The sequence below is a fragment of the Erithacus rubecula genome (assembly GCF_903797595.1).
Source record: "Erithacus rubecula genome assembly, chromosome: 4".
Taxonomy (NCBI): domain Eukaryota; kingdom Metazoa; phylum Chordata; class Aves; order Passeriformes; family Muscicapidae; genus Erithacus; species Erithacus rubecula.
In genome coordinates this window covers 32,334,225-32,347,472 of record NC_136686.1, presented here as the reverse complement: position 1 = coordinate 32,347,472, position 13,248 = coordinate 32,334,225, and the positions used below count along the sequence as shown (strand labels likewise).

The 13,248-nt window shown below is 36.8% G+C and overlaps 1 protein-coding gene across 11 annotated transcripts in view; it reads left to right on the top strand.

The window, feature by feature from the left end:
- TNRC6B (trinucleotide repeat containing adaptor 6B) overlaps positions 1-13,248 on the top strand; it is a 133,236-nt gene that overhangs the window by 23,433 nt on the left and 96,555 nt on the right. For 7 of the 11 annotated variants that reach the window (XM_079304665.1, XM_079304662.1, XM_079304658.1 and 4 more), the window contains one exon: positions 11,630-11,697. The exons of the other annotated variants lie outside the window; for them this stretch is intronic. In XM_079304665.1, coding sequence (XP_079160791.1) covers positions 11,630-11,697 — 68 coding nt within the window. The remainder of the gene's footprint in view (positions 1-11,629; positions 11,698-13,248) is intronic. 11 annotated transcript variants of the gene reach the window in all.

Sequence of the window (13,248 nt, the reverse complement as noted above, 5' to 3'; positions counted from 1 at the left end):
ACACATACCCTCACTCCCTCAGTTTTCATGCTGAGCATGATGAAATGTAGTGTGGAGTATCCCTTAGGACACTTGGGGTCAGCTGTCCCAGCTGTGTTCCCTCTGGCTTCTTGTGCCCCCCTGGCCTCCTCGCTGGTGGGGTGGTGTGAGAACTTAAGGCTATGTCAGCCCTGCTCAGCAGTAATTGAAACATCCCTGTGGTATCAGCACTGTTTCCAGCACAAATCCAAAACACAGTCCTCTCTCAGCTACTGTATAGAAATGTAGCTCAATTCCAGCCAAAACCAGTACAGTATGTTATCAGGGTTCACTATAAAAAGGCAGTTATAAATAAGATAAAATTGTTGAGGACTTTGAAGAAAAAATCAAAACATGGAATTGGACAGGACTACTTGAACTCTATTGTAAAGGAATAGCTAGGAGTAGCTAGGCTGTTGATAGCCTAGCTGCTTGGACATTTTAAAAGAAATTCAGGATCAAGTTCAGGATTCTTCCAGTTGGGTGTACTGTTTTGTACAGAGGCAAGATGGATTGCTCATTTGAAACCTACTTATCCATAGTGAAGGCTGTTAAAATATAGATGCTGAACTGAAAGATGACTCTCTGTTTTCTAATCTCAAAATACCCTGAAGTGCTTTTGAATCACAAAAGAGAAGGTTAACACAATGATGTATTTTTTTTCTCTTGGAAAATGCCATCATGTGCCAAGGTGACTTTGAGATCTGTAAGAATTGTCACCATTCATTGCTTGATCCAGTATTTTCATACGTACAGTTCAGTGGAGGCAGTGTACTGGTGTGCCATGTCACTCAGTGGATATGTGTGTCTCATTTCTAAAGGAAGGAATCCTTCAGTCTTAAAAAAAAAATTGAGTTTAAAAACTCATCTTTTCCATTCTTTTAAAGGTTCTTTCTTTTTTGTAGATATTTTCTCATTAGTTTTTTCAACCAATAGCATCTCTTCTTCAGTTGATTACAGTAGTTTATAATACTTTGCAAAGCAGACATTTGCTTAAAGATTGAAAAAATGGTTATACATTTGAGAGCTTATGTGGTATAGTCCCACTATGATGTGAATGACAGGGAAATTGATTTGTGACTTTACTTACAAAGTGTCCCTTCTCATGCAGGTGTAGTATTGGCACACAATTTGAGGGGTTTCTGCCTTTTCAGAATAATGCCTTTTGATCTCTTTCCATTTGGTATTGGCTTTACAGAATTGTTGGCAGTTGTAGTCCATGTGAATTGTGACAGAGTTCTTTATACTTGATTACTTTATATGAAGTCTTACAGATGTGGAAGTATTGATGAGTGTTTTCAGTTTTCCTGTCTTATGGCAGACTGAAGGGGGATAGTTATTTGGGGAGAAATTTGAGCATGGGGCATTAAAGATTACCCTACTTTAAAAAAACAACATAAATTTACTTTAGAAATAGTTTGAGGAATGTTAGTTTGGCTGAGTCATTGAAAGCTGTAAAATTAATTGGTCTTGTTGATTTTGTGCATTTACATGATCCTATAAAGACTATTTGCTTTTCATTTTGTGAACTAGATGGGTATTACGGATTTTTTTTCAATTCCTCAGAATATTTTCATTCATTGGGTGTGGAAGATGTGAGGTTTGATGAGAAGAGTGTGGGTTGTTATTCTTGTGATGGTAGTAGTAAAAAATAGTAGTGATTGTCTTCATCATTCCAGTACATAAAAGGGTAACTGGACAACTAAGGGCATAGTTAAATGGAGCTGGAACTCTGGAAAATCTTATTGTGTGATATCAGTTCCCCTGAAGGGTAAAAGCAACACTGAAAACATGTCAGTGTATCCTGGCACTTGTTTAAAGTCACTGAAGCATTTGAGCAGTAGGCAAGAGGGTGTATCATAAGAAGGGAGAATGTAGTAGTTGTCTACAGATGCAGTAGAGTGGGAATTAGATTAAGAAATATTTAGAGGTACTTGGAAATCATATTGGTTGTTTTCAATAGATACAATTTCCACGTGTAATTCCCAGAGGGTAACTTATTCCCATGGCATCTAAAGGTTTGTTGGGGTTTTTTTTGAGGATATTTTAATGTCTGATGGTCTGTCAGATAGCTAATCTTTTTAATAATCTTGATCAATGTGGACAAATGTAACAAGTTTACAAGAAAGCAGAAGTGTCAGTGGCTCCCCTGTGACTAAATTGAGTTTGGATTTTCATTATGGTAACTGGAGAAACTGGGAAGCAGCTGTGTACTGTGGGTGTGGATAGCCTGTACTCCTTCTCCTTTTTAACAGTGGTCAAAAGTGGATGCCTAATACAGATTTAAGGTAGGCTTAATACATATATATATATATATATGTATGCAACAGATTTGTTCTCAGCCTCCAGCTGTTGAGGAACTTTCTGGGCCACTAGTAGTTTCTCTGTTTAGAACCCACACAACAGATTTCTGTACACACAGAAAAGAAAGTTCTTCTTTCTATTGCTTGCCTGTCTGGTGTTAAGGTAGAATAACTTCAGCACCAATTCCTGTGTGTGCCTGCTTTGTGTCACTTTCAGTCATTCCTAACAAACAGTTGCACACAGTATTTGTGGCAGTGAAGGGGATTAAATGTGTAGTGCAAAAGTGTAATTTAGTTTTCTGTAGTTCTGATTATCATCAGCTTTCTTAAGCTTTTGAAAATTCTTTTAGCAGTTCATGCCTGTTGTCCTTTTGTGGCCATGCATCATCTAGATTTCCAAATCCAAAGTTTAATATGTTTTCTCTTTTCTGTGTCAGGATGGTTAACAATGTGTGTATCTGAATATCAGCCACTTACAGATGTCAGTTTAAACTGCTATAACTTGTTCATCTGTGTCTGCACCATAAATAATAAATTGAAATGTAAATGTAAAATGAGTTGGCTAAATAGAGTTACTGGGTTATGTACAAGTGGCTTCTGAAAGTAGTGGTGGGGGTGAACTGTTCAAGGGCTTTAGGGTCAGATGTGTCCCCTCTATGGAAAGTGTAAAAAGTTTGTTGTGGAAGTGTAAAAGGTAACCAAAGTAGCCGAAGTTAGCAAGAATCCATGGTTTGTGAAATGCTTCTGCTTTTTAGCTGAAGAGTAATATAAAAGGTTAATTAAAAACACTAGGGGAACTTTTTTTTTCTCACTAAATTCTTGTGGTACTGGGATTCATCCATGCTATACATGTGCAGAACACACTACAAAATGGATGGTGTATATGGATGGAACACACAAAAAATGGATCATCAACAGTGGAGCAGGAAAAGGAAAACACTTTTGCTTAAATTCAGAACCCTTTATTCATTTTTTGTGTTGGAGACGGTTGAATTCTTATTCAAAGTTGCCTTGGCAGCTTCAGAGTTGAAGTTTTCAGATGGTATTTCTGGATATCCTGTCATACCATGACTTGAGTGATGTTAACATCTTCAGTGGCTGACTTAAGGTAAAACTGTATCTTGCTGCAAACAACTAGGTGGTTTAAATTGCTTTCAGAGCAAGATTTATATTAATTATTTTATATATATGTGCACACGCACAAGTTTTTTTAAATACTTAGAAACTTAGTAACACATTACAAATATTTTTTTATTAAGGAAACTTTTGTATTGGTACAATATGAAATGTGACTGGGATCCCAACCTTTCTAGCATTTCCAAGGTGGGACTGTTGTTTCATGATATTTATAAAACTGTTGAAGCTTAGCAGGGAGTTCATGCTAAGCTGCTGGGTATTTCACAGAATATTAGTTAACAAACATTTTAAATATTACATAGAAAGTGAGCCATAGGTTATTTCTGCAATTACTTAGTGCCTAATTGGTGACAGCTGAAACTAAAAGCAAAACTTCTGGTCTTTAACCACTGCTGCAATTTTTGTGCTTTTTTAGCTGTAGTATAAATGGCATATTCTGAGTTCCATAGGTTAATGATGAATTTTGAGTTCCCACTGACAATCTGTCCTGCTCTTCTATACAGATGATGCATGTTTTAATGATGCTGTATGTTAACATGTTGGCATTTCTTCTAGTGAATGCAATGTTGCAGTGAGCCAGGTACTGAAGTACCATTAAGCTTCATATAACAAACACCAGTAGCAGATGAATACATTTTCAAGGTAATTACTGTGGTCTAAGTGTGTTAGCATTCAAAATGATTAGCAGGAAGCACTGAATGTGAGGTGTGATTTAGCAGGGGGATTATGTTAGTAAGTTTTCACTTCTCCTGTAACTAGCAGAAAACCAGTCAGGACCATGTGATGGTAATAACATTGAAATGCTCCATCTAGATGCTGCTGAAAAGCTTCAAGGAAGTACTGAGTGGGCTAGGAGATGGTTCACATAATTTGGTGGTGATTTTTATAAATCAAGACTATGCTTTGGCAAAATTGAGGGAAAAAAATAGAAATAGGTTCAAGTGAAAATTTAGTTACATCACAATGATGCACAATACAAAGTCCTGAAAAAAACCAAAAATTCAGTCAATATTTCATGCATACCTTATCCTTAAGACTTTCCTCTGTGTGATTCAGAAAAAGACTGGATGCTTTCTCATTTTAGGATCTGTTTTTTTCAATTTTCTTTTAAGTTTAATTCACAGATTCTAATGGTTCTTTTAATGCTTTCATGTACTGAAATTAAGATTTAATCTAAGAAGTATATTTTGAGACTGATTTTGCTAAACAATTTGTGGTATTCTATGCATATTTTGAAATGCTAGTTTATTCCTAAAAAAATTATTAAAGTGTTAGCAGCTGAATTGCCTTTTTATTAAAAGAAATTAAAGGTTTAATTAATCTGCTCCTAGTGGGTAAAATTTTCCCCAATGCAGTTTGTCCAAAGTGCTTATAATGAAGCCAGACAAGAGAGGTGACTCAGCTTTCCTTTCATTTGTAGTAGTTATTACATTTCTGTCACACCTGAAATGGTTTCTGAGATTTCTTTTTTTATAACAGAGCTTCCACCACTGTTAGCAGTAGTGACTAGTGACTAATTGCTTGGATTTTGAGGACTGGGTTGTGCAACTCTCCTTAAAATAACTATTAGTGAGAGAAAATAAGTGCTGATGACCTGTTTGCAGTAGTGTTGGTGCTGCTGCTGATTGGTTGGGACATTGGTGTTCAAAGCAATAGTTGTGACAAAACATCAGATTTATCAGTCTTAAGCTGGGCTTGGGAAGTAGGTGGCCACAACCTGCAGAAAGCAGCATTTGACCTTGGCTGGTCCCCCCAGAGAGTCTGGTCACAGGCCAGATAAAACTTTGGTGTTGTGTCTGCTTGAGATGCTGGTCAGTGAAAATTTAGTCTTCGTCTCCTGGCTGGCTAGAGTCCATCTGGTTTGTTTGTTTGTTTGGGAATTTTTAATTGTTGCTTGGTTTGGTTGGTTTGGGGTTTTGTTGACCATTTTTTTGTTGTTGTTGTTTTGTTTGTTCAGGGGAGTTGCTTGTCTTGGTTGTAAATTGGGAAAAAAACAGCTTTGAAAAGGAAGTCTGGAATGACTAGGAAAAGATGGTGATAGCAGCTCTCTGATGAAGTTGAATTAGTACATTTCTTTGTACTGGTGAAGAAAAAAAGACAGTTTAAAATTAATAGCTTTTCAAAATACGTACAGGATTTGTCACAAATATCTATCTTTTTTTTTCCTGAGAAAATGCTTGGTTTCTCTTAAGCTCAGTTCATCTTTGGTGGGCTAGGACAGTTCATGCAAGAGTTAAATCTTGTTAGGAAAATGTGCTTTCTGACATCGGGATTCAGGAAAGGTGAGACTTTTGCCCTTGAAACTTTCTGACTCTTCAGAGTGTTGCTGACTTTATCTAGGAGATAAAGTTTACTCATTAATCAAAACCATTAGGGTCTCATTGAAGATATTTTTAGAAAGAGTAGTATGAAACCGTAGCAACAGGTGTTGCACTTTTGGACAAAAAATATTTAATAGTTTATTGCATTGAAGCTCATGATAAATTTCCTTTTCTAAAAGTTAAGTATTGAGTGTTTAATACTCAATAGATTTTCTTAAATGAAACAGATTGTCGTTTATTATATAGAACACTTAATATATTAGTTTGTGTTGAAATTTGGATATTAACACATGCCTGGATTTTTAGAGAAAAAGGCTTTGAAATAATAAAATACAGAGTTCAACAACGGGCAGTTTCTTTAAAAAAAAAAAAATAATAAAATTCTATTGAATTCCTCCCCTGCTGTTTCAGGGTCTATTTCTGGTTCCTGCTTCCAGCTGCCAGAATCTTGAAGCTTTCTCCATTGCTTGCCAGGAGAAACAGGTGTGGAGTGCGCTTCCTTTGATTCCTGCTCTTGGAATCAATGGCTCCCTCTGCAGTCCTCTTAAGAGAAGCTAAAGTGTTTCAAATCCTCTGCCATTCCACCTTTTCTCCTTTCCATGGGAGCAGTAGAACAGATCCTAGAGTTCTGTCTTAGCTCCACCTTGTATTCTTTTTCTCCCTGTTGAGGACAGCTGTGTATCCTATGTACACTGTGACTAAAGAGAAGCTCGAGGCTCACATGTGCTGTGGTGAGGCTGCTGGGTGCTGTGGATGGCTGGAATTTAGCAAGGATTCCAGGCTCCAGCTTTCTTTAAAAGAAGGTTCAAAGACTGCTGAACAGGATAGGGTGATGACAGAATGAAGGGAAACTGAGAGACTTGTGGGGAAGAAATGTGCATAGGAATTGTATAAGGACTGTGGGTGGAGGAGAAAAAGAAGTCTTTTCAGCTTAACTGTGGTTCTTATGTTCTCTTTCTCGCTTCAGTTCATCCTGAGATAGTCACTTAATCAAAAACTTAAAATACCACATTCTCATTCTTTCTGCAGTATGATGTCATTACTGTCATTCGGAAAACAAGACCTAAACATTTTAATTTTGAAGTGTTTTTTAATCTTAAAATTAATTAATAGATAGCTGGGCCTAAGAACAAACTTTATCAATATGTAAGCAATGCTTTGGAATTTTATTGGTATTTTGCTTGCTCATTAATTGTTTTCAGAAGCTTCTTTGTCAGATATCTCTTTGAATTAAGATGAACTACCCAATACAGTGACTTTTAAATGTTGCAAAAAGATGGAAATAGATATTACTTTATGAGCTTATTCTAGAAGTTTAAATCTGTTAAATAAGCTGTATATCACTTTCTAGCAAAAATTTTAAAACTTGCAGAATTCCAAGTGAAAAATACAGATCATTGATCATGAGATTGTTTAACGTATCCAGGCCAAAGAAAGTTAGTGTGAAGGCTCTGCAAAAAGAGGAAGGCAGAAATTGGATCAGGCTTGTTGAATGATCTTTATATATCACTTCTCCTTTCACTTTGTCAAAGTAATGAGAGTAATGAAACAGAAAAACTTTATACTGCTATTGTTTCTAATCCTCCAACACACACATAAATCTTTGTACTTATAGGTACATAAACCATAAAACCTGTAATTTAGTGTCGCAATTTGTTTGTTCAAGAATTAATTTTTTTGTCTGCTTAGTAGTATATGTACTCTGTGTATCCTCTTACAGGTATTATATTGAGAGTGAGTTGGGTTTTTTTAATATTGTAATAGCAAAGGGGTGATGTTTCTTACAATACTGTCACGCTGCTTTTTCTTGTGTATGCCTCTGTGCTGTGTTGTCTTGCATTGAGGGAGATTTGCAGGCCAAATGTTGGATTTTACTTATTTGAAATCTCCTCTCTGCCTACACCATTCTTTACTCTGAGCTCTCATGTTTTTGGAGTGTTGTGGAGGGGGTTTGAGTCTTCATTGTCTCTACTCACACACACTATTATAAAAGAGGGTGTACTATAGATCTGCTGCAGACTTTTCAGTATTTCTTTTGACTTATTTCTTTTGACTTATTTTTTTCTTGGTGATTGTTTTATTTTGGGTTGGGGTTTTTTTTGTATTGGTTGGTTGGTTTTTTTTGATGCAACTTTCAAAGATATTTTTGTTAGACTTTTCCAGATCAAAGTGCAGGTTCTCGCTGGGCTGGGATTTCAGTAGGGTTTTTTGTCATGTATGTTATCTCTCAATATTAAACTGAATCTCTTCTTGTTCATAGGATTGCTGGGAAATTCAGGTTTAGAGGTACCTTCCAAGGTCTTTAGTCTGACCTGCTGCTCAAAGTAGGGTCACCTATGAGGTCAGACCAGGTTGTGAGGGATTTTACCTAGTCAGTCCATGAAAACCTGGAAGCAAGGAGACTGCAAAACTACTCTAGGTTATCTCTTCCAGTCCTTGACTGTCCTTGTGGTGAAAATAAGTTAGCTTGTATCCCTTCTGGACTTTTCTAGTTTGAACATAATCTCACTGCTTCTTGTCCTGTCACAGGGAGCCCCTGTGATGACCTGACTGCTTGCTGACCTCTTTGTAGGTACAGACACTTGCTGCTAAGGTCTCCCCAAAGCCATCTCTTCTCCAGGCTGAATCAGCCCAGCTCCCTCTGCCTTTACTCACAGGACAAATGCTCTGGCTCCTTGAGCATCTTGGTGGCTGCTGTGTCAAATTCTGGGTGTACTTCTTGTATTGTGGGGGCCCAAAATGATGTGCATTAGGCCATGTCTAGAATAATAAGCACTGAGTAGAGGTGGCAGTCAGTTCCCTCATCTACTGGCAAGGCTCTTCTTAATAAAGCCTGGGATGCTGGTGACCTTTCCTGACAAAGCACACTGCTGGCTCACGATCAGCTTGCTTTGTGCCAAGACCTTTTCCATGGAACTGCTCCCCAACCAGTCATCATCCTGCATTGTTGCCAGGGCCTCTCAGGTGCAAGTGTTTTGTGCTGGTCCTGTGAATTCATACAAATCCTGGAGGAATCATTCCTCCAGGCTGTCTAGATCCATCTGAATGGCAGACCTGTCTTTAGACTTGTTGATTGATCCTCTTTCCCCTAGTTAAACTTCATCTTAAAATTCCTGAAATATGCCTTACTGGCCCTGCAAGTCATTGATATAGATATTTAATGGACTTGTTCTAGAGCAGACTCCTGCAGCACTTCACTTGATACCATCCTCCAGGCACTTTGTCCTCTGAGCCTGACCAGCCAAATGTTTTCTACAAGTCTAGTTGTTTATCCACTCTAAAAAGAGAATTTTTTTCTAGTTCACTAATAGTCAATTCCTTGACCTTGACTTTTTTTAGTGTGTTGATGTATTTTGGTATTGGCTTTATTTATCAATTAAACCCTACCAATTAATCTTTATTTTGTATGTAGAATAGTTTCTGTGTCCCTGAGTACTTCCTCACCCAGTGATTAATTTTTTTGGTGAACTTCTTATAAATGTCTGTGCCATTGTAAAGTATCTTCTACAGTTTTTTATAATGCAGACTTTTGTAATTTCACGTACTTCTATTTACTGTCTGAAGTACAGCAAACTGATTTAACATTTCTTAAAGCAGATGGGGTTCTTTAGTTGTTTTACAAGAGACTGTGCCTGGACCAACAATCTTGTTCTTTGCTCAGGCCCTTTGTGTTTTGTCATTATTTGCCCACTTCTCTTTGAAATGAAACTTTGATAGATAAGCATGCTAGAACTGGGATGTCATTAGTGTTCTTCATATAAAATTCATAATAAAGCAACAGTTTTATCAGCAGTACTTCAATGATTGCCTTGTTCTGGTGGTGGTCTACAAGATGTTCCAGTTCTCAGATTACTTGATTGTCATCTAATAAAGTAATTTCTCATTCTTACATTTTTGTTGGGTTTTAAATCATTGCCTTTGACTTGTTTGTTTGTTGGTTTTTTGTTTTTTTTTTAATTTTCATGATACCCTCTTCAGCTTCATTACATTGAATTTCTGTTTCATATGGGAGTCTTGTTAGTTTAGCACTATATATGCTGTGCTTCTTTACTCCCAAAGGCTGCATTTCATCTTCCCAGTACCAGGCCACAAACTGTTCCCTTGCCTGCAATTCCTGTGAATTGTACTTGTCTCATGCCATCAACAGGCTAAAATACCTCCTGTGTAAAGAGTAATTCTTAAAGATTTACTCTAAGTTACAGAACCATGCTGTTTTGCAGTGCAGCCACAAATCTGTAGCTATTTTACCCATTGACACACTTGATGTTTGAGCATTTTCAACAACAGAATTAAGTGGAATGGATATCTTTTTCTTTAGCTAGACAGGTGTGAGTCCAGCTGTTAGAGCTCTTGTGAATCAGGTAGGGACTGAACTACAAATAAATTTGTGTGTCTGATATGGTGGGAATACATGGATAAAAATCCAAGATATTAAATAACTGTAGATAGAAATCTTACTGTTTTCAAACATTGCTTCTACATGAAAATACTATTTGGACTGGGAGACATGGGGGTACATGTTTACAAATGTGAATTTACATGTTTTATAGACTGTCTTATGGATGTCATTAGTACCTTACAGTTTACCACGTTCTAAGTTCATTTATGGTTTTGCTTAGGGTTGTGCCTGGACATTTAAATAGCATAATTTCTTGTATCCTTGTTAGATGTCTATATGCAGATTTCAGGGTTTTGAAATTATTTTTGACCTGACAAAAGTATTAATGCACAAATGAGTAAACTTAACTCCTTTGGGGGGAGGGCAGGGACACAAGGGGAAGTGGCTAATGGATTTTGTTTTGGTTTGGGGGGTTTCTGCCCCTTCAAAGACTGACTAAGCTGTGTTATCTTAATTGACTGAATAGTGGTTCTCTTCTCTTTCCAGTTTAATGTAGTGGCATGGATTTGTGTGTGATTATGATTCAGTTCTTTGTTGTGTGGCTTATTGACTATTGCAGTGTGAACTGTTTGCTGGCTTCACATTAAGTAGAGCATTGCTAACTGTATCTGGATGTTTATATAAAATACGAATTGCATGTGTTGAATTTGTATATAAAGAGAAGAATGTTTTGCTACCTGTGCAAGAACTTCTGGCTGAATTAGTGATTAAATGAAGAGGGCATAATTAATGAATTAGCAAATATGTAATTCTTCTCTCTCTCTCCAAAGAAATTACTGAAAATCTATGCTAAAACTGATATTTTAAAACCAAACAATTAAACCTAAAACTTCCTTGCTGCCCTTGGAATCTTCTAATAAGAGAGCCAAAGGAAATGCCTACCTTATGTTGTCATTGGAACAGCATCTATTTGAGGTTTCCTTAGGCCTCTTTTTTACCCTGCTAACTAAGCTGTGTGTGCGGTGAAAGTCTTTCTTCAAAGAAGAGTTCTTTTTCACAAGAAGTACTCTGCTTTTGTAGCAATTTCTTTCTGTGCTTAGTAAGTTTCTTCTGAAATTTAATTTTTTTTCCAGAGATGCTGATAAACCTCTTTTAAATTCCTGCTTTATATTCCTGTAGGGAAGAAGTGGTAGAAATAATACTTAGAATGACAAGGGAAGCCCTTAACAGAGCAGAACTTAAAACCTACGTACCTTGACTGATAGTATTCTGCTATCGCCATTAAACCATGCTTTTTCCCTTGCAAGATTTTTCTGAAATTTGTGCTATGAAATGATACCATAGCAATGGGGTTGGAGATGTACATATGTTGCTAAGAAACTACATGATCTGTTCTGGACCAGCCACTGTGATAAAGTGGCTGTTTTGAGTTGTTGCATATGAAAAGGGCCACATTAGGTGATGTGCATTTTGCTCCACCGATTTCTGACCTGCAATGCTTGCCTTTGCAGATGGAACATGAGGATTTTGTAATGGAGGGGCATGGCAAGACTCCACCTCCTGGTGAAGAAAACAAACAGTGAGTCACTCGTTTATTTAAAAAGGGCCTGACGGATAGTAAATGGTGTGAAGCACTCTCATTTAAACGTGTTTGGGAGCTTTGGTTGGTTGCTTGGTGCTCACCCTTTTGGTTCCTTAAATATTCATATACATATATATATATATATATATATATATATATATATATATATATATATAGTAGTGGATGGAGGCTGAAAAAAAGAGGCAGGATGTTGATTTGCCTTAAACATAAAAGCATAGAAATATGCATTGCCATTTCAAAACATTAATCAGAAATTGTTTAAGGGCTAATCATTCTGGAAGCTTGACACTGACATGTTGAGTTTGTACATGAAGTTTTTATACAGCTGGTCTTCATGGAAATAATATGAAATATGATAGAACCAGGGCCTTCCTTTGGGTGTGCATATGGCAGATTTGTCCCCTTTGAGCCGTATTTCTTTTGAATGCATTTTAATAAAAGGATCAAAAATTACAAACAAAATGCTCTTTTGAGGATGAACAATATAAAATGCTGGTACATAGAGCTTTAGGGAAAGCAGCTTGATCAGAGAAGAAAATGATTGATTTCTGTTAGGCAAAGGCTTTTTCATATGATTTCAAACTGAAATCCAGTACTGGTTGGACTTTTTCCCTGAGTTTTTGTTTGGATAGGAAGAACAGGGCCTTGCCCTGAAAGTACTTCAGTGGTGGTTGTTCTGTATTCTTTTCATTAATTAATGCAATGGTAATTCAATTTTGATACCATAATTAATTTTTTTCTTTTCCTGTCATTTGGAGCAAGCAAAAAGGTGGTCTTTGGAAAATCTAGACCACAGAACTCTTTTTTTTGGTAAGCCTGATTGGATGTCTCCTCGTGAGAATTTCTTGTTGATCTGCACTACATTAGTTGCAGAAAGGCTGGGATGTGACTTGGGGTGAAGATCTACTTTGCCTCCTAGATAAGCTGGCAACTGTAAGAGCACTGCATCTGTGGCAGTGAGAAACCATTCCTGAGGCAGGCAAGTTGAGGTCAGCAAAGCATAGTGCTGAACATGCACATTCTTTCCATCATGGACACAAGCCAAACTTCTCAAAATAATTGTTATTTCTATCTATTCAGACTAAGCAACTAACTGTGATACCAAGAGATACAGAAGTTGTTGAAGTAGAAACTTTCAGAAAGTTCCAGATGAAAAATCAGTTCAGAAATAAAAAGTAGGAGTTAGATTTCTGCTCTCTTGAATTGTTTCTTTATATATCTAGTAGTTTAATGAAATGCATTATTATAGTGAGTAACATGAGTAATATTGTATTGGATTTGTCATAGCCTTGTGTTTGTTAGGTGTCTTATTTTAAGTACAAGTGAAAACTAGAATTACATTATAGTTGTTCTGATTCTTAATTGGAGCTTTTCAGGTGGCTTAAAACATTATCTCTCTTCTCAAAAACTCTGGTTGTTAGAGAGTATGAGATTAGTGGTAGGTGGTATTTTTGTTTTTAACTAATAAATTTGTGTTCAGGTGGCATCTGAAACCTTGATATACAGATTCTGCTGTAGGAGTATAAT